Source organism: Nomascus leucogenys, chromosome 15 (assembly GCF_006542625.1).
Source record: "Nomascus leucogenys isolate Asia chromosome 15, Asia_NLE_v1, whole genome shotgun sequence".
Taxonomy (NCBI): Eukaryota; Metazoa; Chordata; class Mammalia; order Primates; family Hylobatidae; genus Nomascus; species Nomascus leucogenys.
The window spans coordinates 16,210,461-16,232,808 of NC_044395.1; the positions used below are offsets into that span (position 1 = coordinate 16,210,461).

The 22,348-nt window shown below is 42.8% G+C and overlaps 1 protein-coding gene across 1 annotated transcript in view; it reads right to left on the bottom strand.

Moving 5' to 3' along the window:
• Window positions 1–21,268, bottom strand: part of ARCN1 (archain 1) — a 32,370-nt gene extending 11,102 nt beyond the window's left edge. Inside the window, exons 1-6 of the mRNA XM_030828991.1 lie at window positions 21,081–21,268; window positions 12,182–12,445; window positions 10,441–10,620; window positions 9,591–9,796; window positions 8,961–9,125; window positions 2,506–2,671 (exon numbers count right to left, since the gene is read on the bottom strand). Coding sequence (XP_030684851.1) covers window positions 2,506–2,671; window positions 8,961–9,125; window positions 9,591–9,796; window positions 10,441–10,620; window positions 12,182–12,445; window positions 21,081–21,083 — 984 coding nt within the window. The 5' untranslated portion in view covers window positions 21,084–21,268. The remainder of the gene's footprint in view (window positions 1–2,505; window positions 2,672–8,960; window positions 9,126–9,590; window positions 9,797–10,440; window positions 10,621–12,181; window positions 12,446–21,080) is intronic.
• Window positions 21,269–22,348: the final 1,080 nt, after the last annotated feature.

Genomic DNA, 22,348 nt, shown 5'->3' on the forward strand with positions numbered 1-22,348 from the left:
CTCTACTAAAAAAAATACAAAAAATTAGCCGGGCATGGTGGCGGGCACCTGTAGTCCCAGCTACTCGGAGAGGCTGAGGCAGGAGAATGGCGTGAACCCGGGAGGCGGAGCTTGCAGTGAGCCGAGATTGCGCCACTGCACTCCAGCCTGGGTGACAGAGCAAGACTCTGTCTCAAAAAAAAAAAAAAAAAAAGATTTAAGATATTTAAAAACTAGTAATTAAAAAAAAAAAGCTAATTTCAACTCTAAAAGCCATTACAGAACAAGTTTGCACCTGAAAAAGTTAAAAGACCATTAACCAAGTCCTTTCCAAAAATACTTCACAGGGAGCAGGTTCATGGTGGGGCCAGGTTTGCCAAGCAGAAGGCTCCAGTAAGACCCTGATCAGCTGCCTGGGTCAGATAGCAGTTCTGGCCTTATATAAAGTAGCAGAAAAGGGCAAGCTCTGTGTAAAGTCTAGTTGCAATTTTGCTGACAGACTTAAAGTTGTTAAAATCCAAGCCAATTAAGATAGTCTTTTTTTTTTTTTTTTTTTTTTGAGGCGGAGTCTCGCTCTGTCGCCCAGGCTGGAGTGCAGTGACACAATCTCGGCTCACTGCAAGCTCCGCCTCCTGGGTTCACGCCATTCTCCTGCCTCAGCCTCTCCGAGTAGCTGGGACTACAGGCGCCCGCCACCACGCCCGGCTAATTTTTTTTTTTTGTATTTTTAGTAGAGACGGGGTTTCACCGTGGTCTCGATCTCCTGACCTCGTGATCCGCCCGCCTCGGCCTCCCACAGTGCTGGGATTACAAGCATGAGCCACCACGCCCGGCCAAGATAGTCTTATCTTTTTAAAAGAAATTGTTTTTGGGGAGGCTGAGGTGGGCGGGGCATTGAAGGTCAGGAGTTTGACATCAGCCTGGCCATCATGGCAAAACCCTATCTCTATTAAAAATACGAAAGTTAGCTGGGGCTGGAAATGGTGGCGCACGCCTGTAATCCCACCTACTCGAGAGGCTGAGGCAGGAGAATGGCTTGAACCCGGGAGGCAGAGGTTGCGGTGAGCCGAGATCACGCCATTGCACTCCAACCCGGGCAAGAAGAGCGAAACTCCATCTCAAAAAATAAATAAATAAATAAATAAATAAATAAATAAATAGCTGGGTGTGGTGGTGCACACCTATAGTCCCAGCTACTATGGAGGCTGAGGAGGAAGCATTGCTTTAGCCCAGGAGGTTAAGGCTGCAGCGTGACAAGGTTGTGCCGCTGCACTCCAGCCTGCATGACAGAGAGAGACTCTGTGTAAAAACAAAAAAACAAAACAAAAAAACAAGGCAAAAACAAACAAACCCAGAAGGGCCGGGCATGGTGGCTCATGACTACAATCCCAACACTTTGGGATGATGAGGTGGGCAAATCACGAGGTCAAGAGTTCGAGACCAGCTTGGCCAACATGGTGAAACCCCGTCTCTACTAAAAATAAAAAAAATTAGCAGGGCATGGTGGCAGATGCCTGTAATCCCAGCTACTCAGAAGGCTGAGGCAGGAGAACTGCTTGAACTGGGGAGGCAGACGTTGCAGTGAACCAAGATCGTACCACAGCACTCTAGCTTGGGCAACAGAGAGAGACTCCATCTCAGGAAAACAAAACAAAACAAAACAAAACAGAAACCACTTTTGGATAGCACTTTACAAGCCAGAAAAAATGTTGTCAAATAATATAAGCACTGCTTCCAAAAGACAATTGTGTGCTGACTATGGTGGGGAAAGTAGACAAAAACACTCTTCCGTAAAAAGGCTTTGTTCTTGTGACAAGATGTCAGCTAAATGAAATGAAATTACAAGAACACCTGTAATATAAAGCAGGGCTTATATCTATCTATCCAATAGTTGGAACACACACACTTATATTGAAAGGATTTTATGTACTTTTCAAATACACCATTAGATACTGCCCTTCAGTTAACAAAACAAGCACTGGTAGTTTATTTAATAGCAGAATGAGTACATTTCGCATTGTGCCACCATGCCTGGCTAATTTTTTAAGTTTTTGTAGAGATAGGGTCTTGTTGCTCAGGCTGTTCTTGAACTCCTGGGCTCAAGTGATCCTTCAGCCTCAGCCTCTCAGAGTGCTGGTATTATAGGCATGAGCCACCACGCCTGGTCTACAGCCTTGTTTTTTTTAAAACTGTATTTCAAGCACAATCCTAAGTGATTTACTGTTTTCATAACAGCAAAAGATAAACACCTCCTTGTATCTTTTATTGGTGAGTATGAAGTCATTTATTAGAGTTTGAAATGACCTTTTATTCAATTCCAATATTTAAAAGCCATCCTTACACAGCTGCTTTACTACTCTCAGGGAGCTACTGTATGCAATAAATTAACTTCTTTCCTATGCGTTTAGAATGATGCTAGTTATATAATTAAATAATTTTCTGTGGTTCATATTGGGAACTCTAGTTGAGAAAGACTATAATAGGTAGACAAAGTGTTAATACTCCCTATGAAAAGCTTCTACACACCTGTAGCTGCACCCCTTTCTTATCTTCATTTTCCACATGAAGACGAATTCGGCCATACTTGTCATCTGAGATCCTAAGCATGATCATGCCATGCAACTCCATATTCTGTAATCCTCCGTCTCGTCCACAGGTTAATGTGATCTTTTCTTCAATTTTCATATGTACACTATAAAGAGAAAGTAATACATTTGTTCAGAAAGGTAGAAACCAACGGCGGGGCGCGGTGGCTCATGCCTACAACCCCAGCACTTTGGGAGGCCTAGGCGGGCGGATCACCTGAGGTGGGGAGTTCGAGACCAGCCTGACCAATATGGAGAAACCCCGTTTCTACTAAAAATACAAAATTAGCCAGGCGTGGTGGCACATGCCTGTAGTCCCAGCTACTTGGAGGCTGAGGCAGGAGAATCGCTTGAACCAGGAGGCAGAGGCTGTGGTGAGCCGAGATTGTCCCACTGCACTCCAGCCTGGGCAACAAGAGTGAAACTCCGTCTCAAAAAAAAAAGAAAAGAAAAAAGAAAGGTAGAAACCAGAACTCCCTTTCCCTTTCTCCAAGGTCTAATGATTAGCCATCAACAACGTTTTTTTTTTTTTTTTTTGAGACAGAGTCTCGCTGTCGCCCAGGCTGGAGTGCAGTGGCGTGATCTCGACTCACTGCAGGCTCCGCCCCACAGGGTTCACGCCATTCTCCTGCCTCAGCCTCCCGAGTAGCTGGGACTACAGGCGCCTGCCACCTCGCCCGGCTAATTTTTTTTTTTTTGTATTTTTAGTAGAGACGGGGTTTCACTGTGTTAGCCAGGATGGTCTCAATCTCCTGACCTCGTGATCCGCCCGCCTTGGCCTCTCAAAGTGGTGGGATTACAGGCGTGAGCCACCGCGCCTGGCCAACAACGTTTTTTTAAAGGTGCTACTGCTATAGCTATAAACATTTAAAAGACGATACCCTTTGATACAGCAATTCTTCAACAGACTCTATCCTACAGATAAATTCTCACCTGTGCAAAACAATCTGCTAAGTTATTCACTGAAGAATTGCTTGTAATGGCAAAAGTTTAGAAACAAATGTCTTCCAATAGGGGGCTGCTTAAATAAAGGCATATCCACGGGCGTGGTGGCTCACACCTGTAATCCCAGCACTTTGGGAGGCCAAGGCGGGCAGATCACGAGGTCAGAAGATAGAGACCATCCTGGCTAACATGGTGAAACCCCACCTCTACTAAAAATACAAAAACAAAATTAGCCGGGTGTGGTGACGGGCACCTACTCAGGAGACTGAGGCGGGAGAATGACGTGAACTCAGGAGGTGGAGCTTGCAGTAAGCCAAGATGGCGCCACTGCACTCCAGCCTGGGCGACACAGTGAGACTCTGTCTCAAAAAAAATAAAAAATAAAAAATAAAGGCATATCCACCCAAATGAATAGTAGGCAATGGTGAGAAAACAAACAACTGAAAAAATTTTCTATTTGTAAATATTTTCAAGCTTAAAAAAGTTAAAATTATACAAGGAAGACATTATATACCCTTTTCTAGATTCACCTACTGTTAACATTTACTTCATTTGTTTTATAATTTGCATTTGTGTTTCTCTCTCTCTAAACATTATATATGTATGTTATACATTTGATTTTTTTTTCCCTGAACCATTAAGAAGCAGATTATATACATCACGGCACTTTACCCCTAAATACTTCAGTGCTTATTTTATAAGATTAGGGATATTCTCTTACATAATCAATCACAGTACCATTATTCACTTCACAAATTTACACTGATAGTTTTTTTAGCTTTTTGTTGTTGTTGTTGTTGTTGTTGTTGTTTTGAGATGGAGTTTCACTCTTCTTGCCCAGGCTGGAGTGCAATGGTGTGATCTCGGCTCACTGCAACCTCTGCCTCCCGGGTTCAAGTGATTCTCCTGTCTTAGCCTCCCGCATAGCAGGGATTTCAGGTGCCTGCCACCACGCCCGGTTCATTTTTGTATTTTTAGTAGAGTCAGGGTTTTACCATGCTGGCCAGGCTGGTCTTGAACTCCTGACCTCAGGTGATCTGCCTGCCTCGGCCTCCTGAAGTGTTGGGATTACAGGCGTGAGCCACTGCACCCAGCCTGTTGTTGTTAAGAGACAGATCTTGCTATGTTGCCCAGGCTGGAGTGCAGTGGCTATTCAGAGGCACAATCACAGTTCACTATAACCTTGAACTCCTGGTCTCAAGTGATCCTCCTGCCTCAGCCTCCTGAGTAGCAAGGACTACAGCCATGTGCCATCATGCCAGGCTAACAATGATACAATAATTGTATCCGATCTATCAACCATATGTCAATTTCGTCAGTTGACCTAATAATATTTTTAATAGTAGTTGTGATATTATGATATACATACATACTGGTTTTCATCCATGGTTCCTGGCTCATAACTCCCATATCCCTTATTATACATAATGTTGGAGCACTTTAGGCCTCAGGAACACCCTTAGAAAACAGAATCTCTCTTTGACCTGCACCATATCCTGGAGGAAGATTAATGCTGCACAGAGAGGCCAAGAATCTGGACAGGCCTTGCTGGGTTTCCCCATTCAGCCTATCAGTATTAGGTCATACCCTTTGTCCAGTCACATTTCTGCATGCCTGTCAATCATGCCTATCCAATGAAGTCTCCATAAAAGGCTCAAGAGGACAGGGTCTGAGAAGCTTCTGGACAGCTGAACACATGGAGGCTTACAGAAAGATGAACAAGGTCTCATCTATTTTCCAGGAGGGTGGCATACCCCAGCTCCCTGGGGACAGAAGCTCCTGCGCTCAAGACCCTCCCAGACCTTGCCCTATGTATCTCTTCATCTGGCTGCTTATTTGCATCCTTTAAAATGTCCTCTGTAACAAACTGATAAATGTCAGGTAAGTTTCCCTGAGTTCTGTGAGGTGCTCTAGCAAATTAACTGAACCCCCCAAACAGAGGGGGTCGTGGGAGGCCAAACTTGAGGTCAGTAAGAAGTTCTGAAAGTCTGGACTTATGACTGGTGGGAAGGAAGAATTAGTCTTGGGAGACTGAACTCTCAACCTGTAGAATCTGAGGCTATTCCCAGGTAGATAGCATCAGAATTGAATTGAATTGGAGGACACCAGCTAGGTGTGACTGCTTGATGTGTGCAGAAAAACCTAAACACACTTGATCACAGAAGTCTTCTGTGTTGATTGTTGCTGTTGAATGAGAAAATAGAAAAAAAGACAAAACAAACAGTTTGAGTTGTTTTTTCTACACTACAGTAGTGGAGGATCCAGTCTAGGGTAAGGTATTGCATTTAGATGTCATATCTCTGCAGTTTCAAATAAGGAGATTCTTATCTCCAAAATAATTAAGTGAAAAATGCAATTGGAAGACGTGTCTAGTTTTACTGCTTTGCATAAAAGGGGGAAAAATTAGCACACTGTGTACATATGTTTTTTTACTCATCTATATATCATAGACCATCCCCCTCAGAAGGATACACAAAAAACTGTTAATACTGGTTGTCTCCAAAATGAGAAACTGGCATGGCTGAGTGAGAGGAAGACTTCTGACTGTTAACAACTTTTGAATTTTGTACTATATGAGTGTATAATCCAATTTTTAAAAGATTAAAAAGTGCTGCTGCTACAGGCAAGTATTAAGCACAATCTATTCATATTCAGTAACAGACATATGTTTGGCTGGATGAACTACAGAGGCTACAAAAAATATTTTGTTATCCTACCCTGTTCTTTGTTCCAACCTCTTAGGTCTTCCTAGAAACAAAGGCATCAGAGTCAAGACCATAAAGGAGTGTATCCTAAGACAATGCATGGTACCATTTTACCTTCACAAAAGTTTGCTCTGTGCTCAAGAGGCAATTTATCATTTAGAAAAAAAGAGTGTCTCAAATTCTCTTTAATATGTGATGATCTTCAATATCTTTTTTTTTTTTTTTTTTTGGAGACAGAGTCTTACTCTGTCGCCCAGGCTGGAGTGCAGTGGCACCATCTTGGCTCACTGCAACCTCTGCTTCCCGGGTTCAAGCAATTCTCCTGCCTCAGCCTCCCGAGTAGCTGGGACTACAGGTGTGTGCCACCACGCCCACCTAATTTTTTGTATTTTAGTGAAGAAGGGGTTAATTTTTTGTATTTTAGTGGAGATGGGGTTTCACCATGTTGCCCAGGGTGGTCTTGAACTCCTGAGCTCAGGCAATCTGCCCACCTCAGCTTCCCAAAGTGCTAAGATTACAGGTGTGGGCCACTGCACTCAGGAATATCTTTTTAAAAGTGTGAAGCCTCTGTCTCACTCAAAGCAACCACTAGGAAAAGCACAGCGGCTTTAGTGAATCAAGAAATTTATCCCAATGTAACCCTGTTCATTTCATACAGAACAGGGCATATAAAGAGTAAACACTTGGCTGGGCACGGTGGCTCACACCTATAATCCAAGCACTTTTGGGAGGCAGAGGCAGGCAGATCACTTGAGGTCAGGAGTTCGAGACCAGCCTGGCCAAGATGGCAAAACTCCGTCTCTACTAAAAATAAGAAAATTGGCCGGGCGTGAGGCGATGGCGTGCGCCTGTAATCCCAGCCACTTAGGAGGCTGAGGCAAGAGAATTGCTTGACCCCGGGAGGTGGAGGTTGCAAGATCGTGCCATTGCACTCCAGTCTGGGAGATAGAGCAAGACTCTGTCAAGAAAGAAAGAAAGGAAAGAAAGAAAGAAAAAGAGTAAATACTCCTCTTTTATGCACACCTGATATAGGTATCCTCCTGGTATTATCTTTCACTTGACCTCAAAACCATCAGCAACAATAGAAGGTCTGGCTTCAAAACGAGAAATCTGAGTCACGAATATGTGAACTTGATAACTACCACTTAAAAACGTCACCAACCAGTACCACAGCCCTGAGATAAGAGATGAATCAAAATATTCCACACTGGCTTCAAATATTTAAACTGCAAAAGATGGCTGGGCATGGTGGCTGACGCCTGTAATCCCAGTACTTTGTGAGGTCGAGGCAGGCAGATTGCTTGAGTCCAGGAGTTCGAGACCAGCCTGGGCAACAAGGCAAAACCCCATCTCTACCAAAATACAGAAATTAGCCCGGCGTGGTGGTGCATGCCTGTAGTCCCAGCTACTTGGGAGGCTGAGGTGGGAGAATCACTTGAGCCTGGGAGGCAGAGGTTGCAACAAGCTGAGATTGCACCACCGCACTCCAGCCTGGGTGACAGAGTGAAACCCCATCTCAAAAATAAATAAATAAATAAAATAAAAATGCAAAATATATTAATTTGCTATAAAAGATGTCTATAAGTTTTGGATTAAAGATTGGTTCTACTTAGAGTTTAATTAGAAAAAGTCATGCCAAAATACAGTGTGGGGTCACCATAGTTCTAGTCCCCTAATTCAAGTGCATTCTAAGAGATAAGCTATATACCAGGTGTGACTATGAGTAACTGAGTAACTTTAATTTAGCTGTAAAAGGAAAGTTCTTTTTTTTTTTTTTTTGAGACGGAGTCTTGCTCTGTCGCCCAGGCTGGAGTGCAGTGGCGTGATCTCGGCTCACTGCAAGCTCCGCCTCCTGGGTTCACGCCATTCTCCTGCCTCAGCCTCTCTGAGTAGCTGGGACTACAGGCGCCCACCACCACGCCCGGCTAATTTTTTGTATTTTTTTAGTAGAGATGGGGTTTCACCGTGGTCTCGATCTCCTGACCTCATGATCCGCCTGCCTCAGCTTCCCAAAGTGCTGGGATTACAAGCGTGAGCCACCGCGCCCGGCCAAGTAAAAGGAAAGCTCTAAACTTCATAGAAAATAGGTGGCTGAGGGCCCCCAATCATGGTTTAAGGAAAAAGGAAAAGGTCAGGTGCAGCAACGCATGCCTGTATCCCAGTAACTTGGGAGGCTGAGGCAGGAAGATTAACTGAGCTCAGGAGTTGGAGGCCAGCTTAGACAACATAGTAAAACCCTGTCTCAAAAAAATAAAACAAAACAACAGCCGGGCGCAGTGGCTCACGCCTGTAATCCCAGCACTTCAGGAGGCTGAGACGGGCGGATCACGAGGTCAGGAGATCAAGACCATCCTGGCTAACACGGCGAAACCCCATCTCTACTAAAAATACAAAAAAATTAGCCGGGCGTAGTGGTGGGCGCTTGTGGTCCCAGCTACTCAGGAGCCTGAGGCAGGAGTATGGCGTGAACCTGGGAGAGACAGCTTGCAGTGAGCCGAGATCACGCCGCTGCACTCCAGCCTGGGCGACAGAGTGAGACTCCATCTCAAAAATAAATAAATAAATAAAACAAAACAAAACCAAAAACGATCTTATGTTAATATATAGAATACGCTCTGAATAAATCTTTTAAATCAGGAAAGATTAAAAGACAGAGAAAGAATTTATAGCACACTGAAATAAGACTTTTAAAAAATTATGTGGACTGTATTCAAAGCTTGAATTCTTACTCGAAGTTCCTACTTACCTTTCCATATTAATGGGAGGAGCATGCATTTTGGTTGCTTCAGAAGTACGCTTCCCCATACTAGAGGACATGATGGTTTCACCTTCAGATTTCAATTTGTCCACAAAGTTATCTACTTCCTTTCCTTTGGCTCCAAGTTTTAAAGCCTTGCTGGGGCCTGAAGGCCTAAGTGGAAGAATTTGAAATTCATTACCCAAAGGTATATTTTTACAAGCACACATGATCTGATGAAAACTTTGTATGTCCCATCCAGAGAAATATACCTGTGCACAAAATTTTGCATATAATTTCGGGTAATTCACGGATTTCCCCTAAAATCAATCACTGAATATCAAGATTAAAAACCTACATTCCATAAAGCATTAAATAGCCCTTTCCTCCCCACAATAAGGCAACTCTCATAGGAAACTATAGTCATGACATAATTTATAACTCTCTTTTATACAAAAGGAAAAACACCACATTCAGATTTCTTCTTTATCCTCATATTTTATGTGGCCAAATTTAACATCATATCTTACTTCATCAAGTCCTTCCTTATTTACAGCTTTCCAAAAAATCAGATTATGACTTCAAAGATAGACACATATACACCCTTCATTTGGTATTCTAAAGTACATTGGATTATACCTGGCTGGTGCAGGTGCCACTTTTGGTTTATCAGTTTCAATGATGGTCTCTGTGATCATGGCAGCTGTGCTGCCTCCAGATACTGCAGAGCTGCCAAATCCGCCAAATCCTGGTGCTTTTTTGCCCTGTCTCTCTGCATCTCTTCGGGCCTGTTGTAATTCCTTTGCTTTACGACGCATCTCAGCCTTAGCTTCACGTTCTTGAGTCTACAGAAAAAGACATACATGAATGTAGCTTTTTTTTTTTTTTTGAGACACGGTCTCACTCTGTGACCCAGGCTGGAGTGCAACTGGCATGATCACAGCTCACTGCAGCCTCAACTTCCTGGGCTCAAGTGATCCTCCCATCTCGGCCTCCCAAGTAGCTGGGACCCACAGGCACGTGCGTGGGTGGCTGGGCGACAGAGTGAGACTTTGTCTTAAAAAAAAAAAAAAAAAAAAAAAATCAGAGTGTTAGGCTGGGTGCAGTGGCTCACGCCTGTAATCCCAGCAATTTGGGAGACCGAGGCAAGCGGATCACCTGAGGTCAGGAGTTCAACACCAGCCTGGCCAACATGGTGAAACCCCGTCTCTACTGAAAATACAAAATGCCTGGCTAATTTTTTTTTTTTTACTTTTTATAGAGACAGGGTCTCACTATGCTGTCCAGGCTGGTCTTGAACTCCTGGACTCAAGTGATCCCCCAACCTCCGCCTCCCAAAGTGCTGGGATTATAGGCATGAGCCACTGTGCCCAGCCTGGACATGGCTTTGAATACAGTCTACATTAGCAAGTAAAAATAGGAAAATGAGATTAGTGAAGCCTAAGAGAAAGACACACAAACGGGTAGTCCCAGAGAAGATCCTATTTACCTCTCTGACGGCTCTGAACACCTTCTCCTCATGAGAATCCATTTCTGTAAAGGTTCTGATCTGTGCCAAGTTAACATTCTCCCGGTATCCCAGCGCGACAATTTCATCAAAAGCAAAAATCAAATCAAAACAGTGCTCAGATATTTCATTCTCTTCTAAGGCTCGGCAATATTCAGGGATCTAAGCGTGGACACCAATAAAAAAGAAAGATTTAGAATTTATCAGCAGCTATATTTCCAAGTCTTATCCTTTAGAGTACATAAATTTCAATAACCTAAATCCCTTTATTAGCTACTTCTAGTCTTTATTTTTTGAGATGGAGTCTCACTCTGTTGCCCAGGCTGGAGTGCAGTGGTGCCATCTCAGCTCACTGCAACCTCCACCTCCTGGGTTTAAGCGATTCCCTGCCTCAGCTTCCGGAGTAGCTGGGACTACAGGTGTGTACCACCATGCCTAGCTAATTTTTGTATTTTCAGTAGAGACGGGGTTTCACCATGTTGGCCAGGCTGGTGTTGAACTCCTGACCTCAGGTGATCCGCTTGCCTCGGTCTCCCAAATTGCTGGGATTACAGGCGTGAGCCACTGCACCCAGCCTAACACTCTGATTTTTTTTTTTTTTTTTTTTTTTTTTTAAGACAAAGTCTCACTCTGTCGCCCAGGCTGGAGTGCAGTGGCACAATCTCGGCTCACTGCAACCCCCACCTCCTGGGTTCACGCAATTCTCATGCCTCAGCCTCCCGAGTAGTAGGATTATAGGCGCCCGCCACCACACCCAGCTAATTTTTTTGTATTTTTAGTAGAGACGAAGTTTCACCATGTTGGTCAGGCTGGTCTCAAACTTCTGACCTCAGATGATCCACCCGCCTCAGCCTCCCAAAGTGCCAGGATTACAGGCATGAGCCACCATGCCCAAGACCCTGATTCTTACAGCCGGGTGCAGTGGCTCATGCCTGTAATCCCAGCACCTTGGGATGCCAAGATAGGCAGATCATCTGAAGTCAGGAGTTCGAGACCAGACTGGCCAACATGGTGAAACCCCGTCTCTACTAAAGATACAAAAATTAGCCGGGCATGGCGATGCACGTCTGTAATCTCACCTACTCGGGAGGCTGAGGCCAGAGAATTGTTGAACCTAGGAGGCAGAGGTTGCAGTGAGCCGAGATTGCACCACTGCACTCCAGCCTGGGCAAGAGCGAGACTCCGTCTTTAAAGAAAAAAAAAAAAAAAAAAAAAAAAAAGAATCAGGGTCTTGCTGTGCTGCCCACACTAAAGTATAATGCCTATTCACTTGAACTCCTGGCCTCAAGCAATCCTTCTGCCTCAGCCTCCTGAGTAGCTTGGACTACAGGCACATGCTACCGCACCTGGCATTAGTCTTCATTTTATGCAAGACTTTGGCATAAAGTCTTTAGGTGTGTGTGTGTCTGGATCAGTAAGTCTTACCTAAAAAACATTACCTAAAAAGCATAGCCAAACAAGTGTCAGAACTAGAACGGCAGATTAGAACTACTGTTTAAGAACTGGGATAAGAAACAGTAGTTCCCATATTCTTTTGAGACATCTATAGTCTAAGAGGATATCCAATAAATGTCTGCTGAATAAAGGTGCTGCAGCAATAAGTCGCTGGGGTGAGGAGTAGGAGCCTGCAAGCTGGTGAGCATCAGTTGCTTTGGAGGAAAAACTAGTTTCACATAAAATGTAAAACAAAAAGTGGAACCCGGTATTATAGCAGTACTCTTACCACTCTTGAGAAGAGCCTTAGGGTCTCCAAATCTTCTAAAATGTTGCTGTTTTTGGTAGTGATCAGTACCATATACAGTTTCTCCATAGGCTGGTAGACATATCTTACACTCTCTGTTTCAACAAACGTATGTTGTTTTCCAGTGTTCATGAGCTTTGGAAAAGCTGCTAATAAGCCCTCAATCCGAGTTCGGGTCATTTCCACAAACTGTCGAGAAACAATAGCCTTTCCTGCTTTTGTGCAGACCGCTGCTGCCAACAGCACCTGCCAGGAACATATGCATAAATAAGTACTAATTAATTATTTCTTCACATCTGTTTTCTCAACGTCTCAGGAAATGTTCCATAGAATGACATATTTATTTAGTGACATGAATAGTATGGTAGTATTTTTAAGACAGGGTCTCACTCTGTCACCCATGCCGGAGTGCAATGGCAAGATCACAGCTCACTGCAACCTCAAACTCCCGGGCTCAAGAAATCCTGAGTGGCTAGGACTACAAGTGCGTGCCACCAAGCCTCGCTAATTTTTAAAAAGCTTTTAGTAGAAGCAGTGTCTCGCTATGTTTCCCAGGCTGGTCTTGAACTCCTGGGTTCAAGCAGTCCTCCTGCCTTGGCCTCCTAAAGTGCTGGGATTATAGGCATGAACTACCACGACCAGCTGACATGACAAGCAACAGAATACTGACTTTCACGGGCACAGTGGCTTACACCTGTAAACCCAGCACTTTGGGAGGCCAAAGCGGGTGCATTACTTGAGGTCAGGAGTTTGAGACCAGCCTGGCCAACATGGTGAAACCCCATCTCTACTAAAAATACAAACACATTAAGAGACTTAGACATGTCAATCAATCATAATGTATAAATCAAATTTGAACAGTGACTGAATAGTTGACAATATTAAAAATTATTGCTAATCTTTTAGGTGTGAAAATATGCTATCATGGTAATATATTTTTATGTAAGGAATACTTACATATTTTTAAAAAAGTTGTAGTTTTGAATCCTTCCATGGTCTCTCATATTAAAGGTGCTCCCTCAATGACTTTATATTGAACTAAAAGAGTTGTCTGGGATACACCTTATCTTCAAACTACGCTAGTTTGAAGGTCACTGGATTTAATAATTATCCTGAGGATTAGAAATCACAATTTCTTTCTCTTTTTTTTGGAGACAGGGTCTCACTTTGTCACCTAGGCTGGACTGCAATGGTGCGATCTTGGCTCACCGTAGCCTCAACTTCCGGGCTTGAACAATCCTCCTGCCTCAGCCCCCCGAAAGGAGCTGGGACTATAGGCAGGTGCCACCACGCCTGGCAAATTTTTGTATTTTCAGTAGAAGTGGGGTTTCACCATGTTGCCCAGGCTGGTCTTGAACTTCTGGACTCAAGTGATCGGCCCACCTTGGCCTTCCAAATGCTGGGATTACAAGCATGAGTCACCATGCCTAGCCAGAACTCACAATTTCATGTGTTGAATATCAGTTATAAGTATTCCTTTTAAAAGCAACTATCCTAATATTATATAAATGGGTTTTTATGACTTGGGATAAAATTTCCCAAACTGCCAATATATCACACATGGATTCAAAACTGCTAAATAGCAAAATGATGATTCAAAAAGTGGCCCCAGCGATGACATGATGTTCATAAAGAATCTAGAAAAAATTGTTTATTAATATGAAAATGGAAAAAATTATTTCTAAATTAAATTTTATTTAAGTAATTTAAAACATATATATATAAGTAAATTATTAACTATTTTAAGAACATATTTGACTATTTTTGCTACTGTTTTTTTTTTTTTTTAAGACGGAGTTTTGCTCTTGTTGCCCAGGCTGGAGTGCAATGGCAAGATCTCAGCTCACTGCAACCTCCACCTCCCAGGTTCAAGCAATTTTCCTGCCTCAGCCTCCCGAGCGGCTGGGATTACAGGCGCCTGCCACCACACCCAGCTAATTTTTTTTTTTTTTGTATTTCTAGTAGAGATGGGGTTTCACCACGTTGGTTGGCCAGGCTGGTCTCAAATGCCTGACCTCAGGTGATCCGCCCACCTCGGAAAAGTGCTGAGATTACAGGCGTGAGCCACTGCTCGGCCTATTTTTGCTACATTCTTAAAAGTTTATATAATTGGCAAAAAGCTTTCCTTCTTAATATTCTCATCGGAAAAGTGAGGAATTCCCTTATATTTGGGATCATGTCACATTGGTTTCTCCTTTTCCTAAAGACTTAGAACTAGTGTCCCAAATTTGCAAAGAACCAAGCTGATATATTAGAAAAACTAAATGACTGGGAGTGAGAAAATCTATATTCTAGTTTTGTTCTTCTATTTACTATCTGTCTGACCTTCAGTTACCCAACCTCTCTTAATCTCGTTTCTTTTCCTATAAAATGCAGCATTATCTAATGACCTTACAAGCTATTATGAGGGCCAAATGACTGTAATGAAACTTTACTTCAAAAGTGCTATACAACTTGTAGCACATATATTCATGATGTAAAACAGCACCATTAGTAATAATAAACATGCGTCTCATGAAAAAAATTTATGCCACTTCAAGGTAATGATTTTTCTTTTTTTATTAAAAAAAAAAAAAAAAAAAGAGAGACGGGGTTTTGCCATGTTGCCCAGGCTGCTCTCAAATTCCTGGGCTAAAGTGATCCGCACACCTCAGCCTCCCAAAGTGCTGGGATTACAAGTGTGAGCCACAGCATCCGGCTAAGGCAATGGATTTTTGCCTTTGTCAATATTTTGATATTCAAATAATGAATATTGACTCTCCCCCCAAAATTTTACATATAGTTTCAGGGAATGCATCGATCCTCTAGAGAAGTTATTCTCAAATGGCCCACAGAAAATCCCCTCATGCAATGAGAATTATTATTAATAAATGGGAGCATATTGTAAATGTAATCCCTGCAGAGCCTCCTATCCCTAAAAGGTTGAGAGTCATAGCTCTAGGAAGTTATGGTCCTCTATGTTAGAATTTTATGAGGTTTTGAAGGAATAAGACAAATCAAATGAACACCTAAAGAAACGACAGCTCGGACCAACACTTCAGACCTATATAAACATGCTGCATTTAATAGAAACCCCATATCTAATAATAAACCTGTTAGAAACAATGTTTACAGGCTCAAGGGAAGTTCTTAGGTTTCCAACTGGAGTTAAAAACACCTCTATACCATACAAGTAAAATTTAGGTAAAAACATCAAAAGCAACTTGAAAGGGAAAAAGGAACAAAAAGTTATATGTTACTATCCACTTTATTTATTTATTTATTTTATTTATTTATTTTTTTGAGAGAGTGTCTCACTCTGTACTCCAGGCTGGAGTGCAGTGGTGCCATCTTGGCTCACTGCAAGCTCTGCCTCCTGAGTTCAAGCAATTCTCATGCCTCAGCCTCCTGAGTAACTGGGACCACAGGCAAAGGCCAGCACCACCAAGCCTGGCTAATTTTTCTATTTTTAATAGAGACAGGGTTTCACCATGTTGGCCAGGCTGGTCTCCAACTCCTGGCCTCAAGTCATCTGCACGCCTTGGCCTCCAAAGTGTTGGGATTACAGGAGTGAGCCACTGCACCTGGCCCATCCACTTTACTGAGGAACATGTTCAAAAACTAATTATAGGTAACTGGTAATCTCCGTTTTTGCGATATTATAAGAATTAACTGAGTAATTATTTATTGAACACCTACTATACATACAACATGCTTTCTGAGAATTAAGATGACACAGGCTAGCATTCTGCCTACAAGAAGCTTAATAGGGATAAGACACAAACACAAATAACTGTAACATGAGGCAGAATGTGTTAAGTAACATAAGAGAGTCACCGATAAAGTGCGTGGAAATTCAGAGGAACAGATTACTTCCAGCTGGTAAAGTCAGGGATGACTTGATAGAAGAAACAGCATTTAGGTCGGGAGTGGTGGCTCATGCCTTAATCCAGCACTTTGGGAGCCAGGGCGGGCAGATCACCTGAGGTCAGGAGTTGGAGACCAGCCTGGTCAATATGGGAAAACCCTGTCTCTACCAAAAAATACAAAAAATTAGCCAAGTCTGGTGGTGCGTGCCTGTAGCCCCAGCTACCAGGGAGAGTGAGGTGGGAGGACTGCTTGAACCTGGGAGGTGGAGGTTGCAGTAAGCCAAGATCATACCACTTCACTCCAGCCTGGGCTACAGAGTGAGACTCTGCCTCAAAAAAAAAAAAAAAAAAAAGAAAAGAAAGAAACAGAATTTAGATCATGCTTTGATGAATTCCAGGATTTGTTTGTTTTGAAACAGAGTCTTGCTCTATTGCTCAAGCTGTAGTGCAGTGGCGTGATCTTGGCTCAATGCAGCCTCAACCTTCTGGGCTCAGGTGATTCTCCCACCTCAGCCTCCCAAGTATCTGGGACTACAGGCACAGGCCACCACACCTGGCTAATTTTTTGTATTTTTCTGTAGAGACAGGGTTTTGCCATGTTGCCCAGGCTGGTCTCAAACTCCCAGCCTCAAGCGATCTGCCCGCCTCAGCCTCCCAAAGTGCTGGGATTACAGGCATGAGCCGCCACGCCTGGCCAGAATTCCAGGATTTCAGAATGTCAAGATGAAGAAAGCAGTAGGGTAAAATCATGTCTCTCTTTGAGTCATTCCATTATCCAGATACAAGCAAAACAAGGCTTCCAAAATAGGACCATAGTTCCCCATACTAAGTATAGTATAAATCTCCGAACACCCAGGACACCACAAATCACAGGTTCCAGGCAGTTGACACAGGTCTCTCTGTTGCAGCTACTAACATTGCTAGAAGGTACGGTCACCTCTAAACACGATAAATTTATCCTATCCTAAATTAACATTTGTCTTCTTAAAGTTCTTGAAATGATAAGCCTCTTTACATCAATGTTTACTGGTTTAACAATTATTAAAATATAGCATATACTAAAAGGTAAGTTAACAATTTTCCCTATTGAAATTTGATCTGATTTTCTCTGAGGAAGAATTAATAAATATGATTACAAAGTTTTTGTTTTTAAATTTTTGGAAAAAAAATTCCAGATCTAAAAGGAACTTGCAAGAGCCCTTGATTGTCTTACAGATGTGAAAACTGAGGGCCCATAAGTTAGATGATCTCTCCAGGACCATTAAAAAAAAAAAAATATTCCCTCATTAAGTTGAGCTTTGCCAAGCAACTTTTAGTAATTCTTACATAGTTTGAGTACACTATCTTTGGACTAAATAACAACTCTCTCCTACACAGACTTAACTACATGAATTGTTAAGTGCCTCAAGTAAAAAAAACCTGGAGAATTAGGTTTCTGTTCTGCCTTTGCCACTAATTATGTGACCTTGGATAAGTCACTTAATTGATTATTGAAATATCCCTAAAGTAGGAGATTAGTTTATATGAAATCCAAAGTGCTCTGTGTCTTTAAGGTTCTGTAAGTCTAAGCATTTGAAAACTACAGTAACAGAAAAAGAAAAACAACTACAGTGACAGAAAATGTACAATACTTCCATTTTATACCCACTGCTCCAGTTCTAACCACTTTGGAACAATATTTTATAGTAACATTAGGCTGCTAGAAGGCAAATTGTCTAATCATAACAAATTGTGTGTGCAAGAGAGGTACAAGAATAACAAGTGGTATAGTAATTCAGCATAAATATGCACAACTCTCTCTCAAAAAAAGTCAAGTTCTTTCTTGAACCTCTAAATGCTTCAGGATCCCTTACTTCCAGAATTATAGTCACCTTCTCCTTTGTAATTCACTGCAATATTTTATACACACATACACGCACACACGATTCATGGTCATATTAAGGCTAGTTTCTATAATTGTCAGGGAGGACTGTTCTTTCTTTTCTATTTATATGAAGCTATTATAGATAAAATCAGAGAGAAGATTATAATAAAATGTAGACCACATACAAAACCTAAAACTTGAAAAGTAATTTACTCAGTGAGGGTTTTAAGTCCATCACATTTCTATTCTAAAACAAAAGCTTGTAGAGAGTTAAAACACAAACACACACACACACACACACACACACACACACACACACCCGTTATCAGTTTCTGCAGTGAACTTCTATATGAAGACATAAATAGATGGCAAATCAATGGAAACTCAAGAGAATCATTTTCATTCTCTGCTGTCCCCTCAAAACACAATTAAAAAGATACATAAAGAATACAGGGGCCGGGCGCCGTGGCTCACGCCTATAATCCCAGCACTTTGGGAGGCCAAGGCGGGCAGATCACGAGGTCAGGAGATCGAGACTATCCTGGCTAACACGGTGAAACCCTGTCTCTACTAAAAATACAAAAAAGTAGCTGGGCGTGATGGCGGGCGCCTGTAGTCCCAGCTACTCAGGAGGCTGAGGCAGGAGGATAGCTTGAACCTGGGAGGCAGAGGTTGCAGTGAGCTGAGATCACGCCACTGCACTCCAGCCTGGAGACCGAGCGAGACTCCAACTCGAAAACCAAACAAACAAGAAAAAAAGTCAGAACATGTTCTCATTAATTGGCAGAATACAAAAAAAAGATCAAATCAAGGCCCTCATGCCTACAGTCCCAGCTACTTGGGAGATGGAGGTAGGAGGATTGCTTGAGGCTAGGAGTTCTAGGGCGCAGTGCACTATGATAGCGCCTGTGAATAGCCAATGCCCTCCAGCCTGGGCAACATAGTGAGACCTGTCTCTTAAAAAAAAAAAATCAAAAGATGCCTTTCTTTGTACTTTATTTTATGATGAAGTCATGAGAAGGCATTTGTTTTTGCATTTGTTCACTTATCTATTGGAACTTTGCAGTCTAGGACATTCTGCACTTCAATAACTAAAGCCAAAGGGAATTTATTTTAAAAAAAATCAATGTTTATGTACTGATATCTGCAACTTACTTTGAAATGCATTTTTTTTTTAATGGAGAGAGGGATGGATGATTAGATGCATGATAAAATATAGTGAAATGTTAGTTATAGAATCTAGTTGGTGGTTATATGGGTATTCACTACAAAGTTCTTTCAACTTTTCCAGATGTTTGAAGATTTCGTAATGAAATATTGAGCTAAAATAAACTGCTACAAATTTTGATACAACTTTTAGATAAAAATTTCACCCTATCTGGACATTTCTACTGACCAGGGATCTGTTTGTAAAGGAGCAGGACCTAAAAACATTACACAGAAATAATACCAATGTCTTAACACTCTACAGAGCAGAATGTACTGAGATAAATTGTTCTCCAGAGTACACAAATCTGTGGGTATCTTGATCATGCTAAGTCCCAAATAATTCAGAAATATGTGACACAACTCTATGTATACGTACACATGTCAAAATAGCATGCAAAAGTTATATTTTATATATATCACGTAGGGCTTTACCATCCCTCAGTTATCAATGAATTAAAAATACTAAGTTCCAAGAACCTTTGAACAAAGAATATTTTTAGAAAGATTACCTTTATCTGGTTTATATAATACAAGACCTTAACTTTACTATTAAAATAAAAATATGCTCTAAAATGAATTATTAATTCCAGGGTATAAACGGGAACTGAGTTTCAAAATCACTAACCAAATACAGAACGTCCTGGCGAAACTGAAAATACCAGTTTCTGGAAATTTTGTGTCCAACACAAAAATTTTAGGAGGCAAACCTGTTTGATGCAATTTATATACCTGAGGCTGAGAAAAGCTGTTCAGTGGCTTAAAGTCCAAGCATGAATTCCCCCCATTATCCAAGTTCTTATCTAAGGGGTTGTCAATAGAACTTATGAGGATTGCCACCAAATTACATTCTGTCATCTCTCAGGTACACTGGACGATGTTTTAAATCAAGTTATCTATCGATAAAAGAATAAAAAAGAACACAACAGAACATCTTTCAAAAGACTAAAGGACATAAGGTGCACTGAAAAATAAATTACTAGCTTTTTTGAAACCAAAGAATGTCTACTACTTCATGAATATCCACAAATCACAGCGATAAAGGAAGATTGAGTGATGTCAGCGGTTCTGATTTCCTCCATCCTCAACCACATTAACCTTTCTCATCCTTGTAGCAGATGAGTATACAAAGATAACGCATGTGAAGGCAATTAACTGGTCTCAGAGGATAACCCACCCCTCTTACTCCACCTCCTGTCAGACATCTGACTACGACATGCCACATACACATTTTTCTTCACCTGGACAATAAGTTCCTTGAAGGCAAACCCTGCGTTCTCTGGAACTTGCTCACATTTTCCCAGCGGTCTACACAGTGTATGTACCCCGAGTCACACTAACAAATGGACACAAGTGAGTTCTGCGGAAGTAGTGGAAGGTTTCAGAAACACTTGGGTCCTATAAATTAGTGTTAGAAGTTACTCCTTTCCGCTCTGTGTCTCCATTTCCCCCTTCTGAACAAACAAAAGAAAAATTTCTGGACACCAGTGGATTTGCATTTCGAGTTATCAACGGCCTAGCAAACACCGGGGGTGGGAGACAAGCTCTGATTAACAGAAGGACCAGAACCTCCGGAGACAGGCCCAGCCTGCTGAGCCTAAGCGCCAGGGAACCGGCTGGACAGCATCAGTTCCGAGGTCCGCAGCCTGGGACCCGCACCACCACCACGAAGTTCTCGCAGAGCAAAAACGCCGGGCGGTCTCAGGGGCAGGTCCCAGCAGACGAGGGAGTCCAGCTGGTTAGGGGGTGGTGCGGAAGCGGGCACGACGACAGATGGACTGGAGTCAGCTCCATCGGATCTCCAGGAGACCGGGCACAGGAGACCACATTGCTCTCCGTGCCCCGAGCAAAGCACTCGGCCCTAGACGGGGCGGGGCTCCTCCGGCCCCTGCCCCAGGCCCGCCGACAAGGAGAGACGGTGAGGCTCGGACCCCAAGAGTTCGGGTCCTGGCTTGGATCTTACCATGGTGAGGGCGGTGGTGGGGCGCGCCCGCACTCTGGCTCCACTGGGGATAGGGGTAGGGTCTGGGGAACGGGAGCACCGGCAGCTCTGGACCTGCTGCCCCCTTGACAGGAACCGCTGCCGCTTCGTCTCTTGCCAAGATGGCGGCCCCGAGCCACGTCTTCAACCGGAAGCGGCGCAGGTCAAAGGGCGGGGGGGCGGGGCCTGTGGGTTGGGGAAATTGAGGGTACCGCGCTCCGGTTACGATTGAGTCCAGGAGCTGCAGGGGGCGTTCACCCTCCAGCTGTGGAACGTCATATCTCTGCCCTTTCACTGTCATCGCCTTCATTTATTTTGCGTCACATCTTGCAGTTTAACAAGCCGCTGGCACAGCCACTAGTATTTAATATACAGGATAACCTGTGTGCATAAAGGACTAGTATCCGGAATATATAAAGAATTTTTTTTTTTTTTTTTTTGAGATGGAGTCTCACTCTGTCGCCCAGGCTGGAGTGCAATGGCGTGATCTCGGCTCACTGCAACCTCCACTTCCCAGGTTCAACCGATTCTTCTGCCTCAGCCTCTGGAGTAGCTGGGATTACAGGCACGCGCCACACCACGCTCGGCTGTTTTTTGTATTTTTAGTTGAGACGAGGTTTCACCATGTCGGCCAGGCTAGTCTCGAACTCCTGACCCCAAGTGATCCGCCCGCCTCAGCCTCCCAAAGTGTTGGGATTACAGGCATGAGCCACCGCGCCTGGCCTAAGAACTCTTATAATTCAGCAATAAAAAGACAAATACAGTATTCCTGCCTAAAAATGGGCTTCATCTGCAAAATGGAGGGAGTAGAAAACACAAAATTAAAATGAGCAAAAGATTTGAATAGATATGTGTCCAAAGAAGATATATAAATGGCTAATATGCACATTAAGAAATGTTGAATATCCTTAGGGAAATGGAAATCAGACCCATGGCGAGATATCACTTCACACCCACTAGGATGGCTATCATAATAATTGTTGGTGAGGATGAATGTAAAGTAGTGCAGCCACGTTGGAAAAGAGTTTGGCAGTTCCTCAAAAAGTTAAACAAAATTACCACATGACTGAGCAATTCCACTCAAAGGTACATACCCAGGAGAACCGAATATATGTCAACACAAAAATGTGTACTCTAATGTTCATAGCAGCATTATTCATAGTAGCCAAAAAGTGGAGACCATCCAAACAAATCCATTCATCAAAAGATGTGGCATATATATATGCAATGGGATATTACTTAGTCACAAA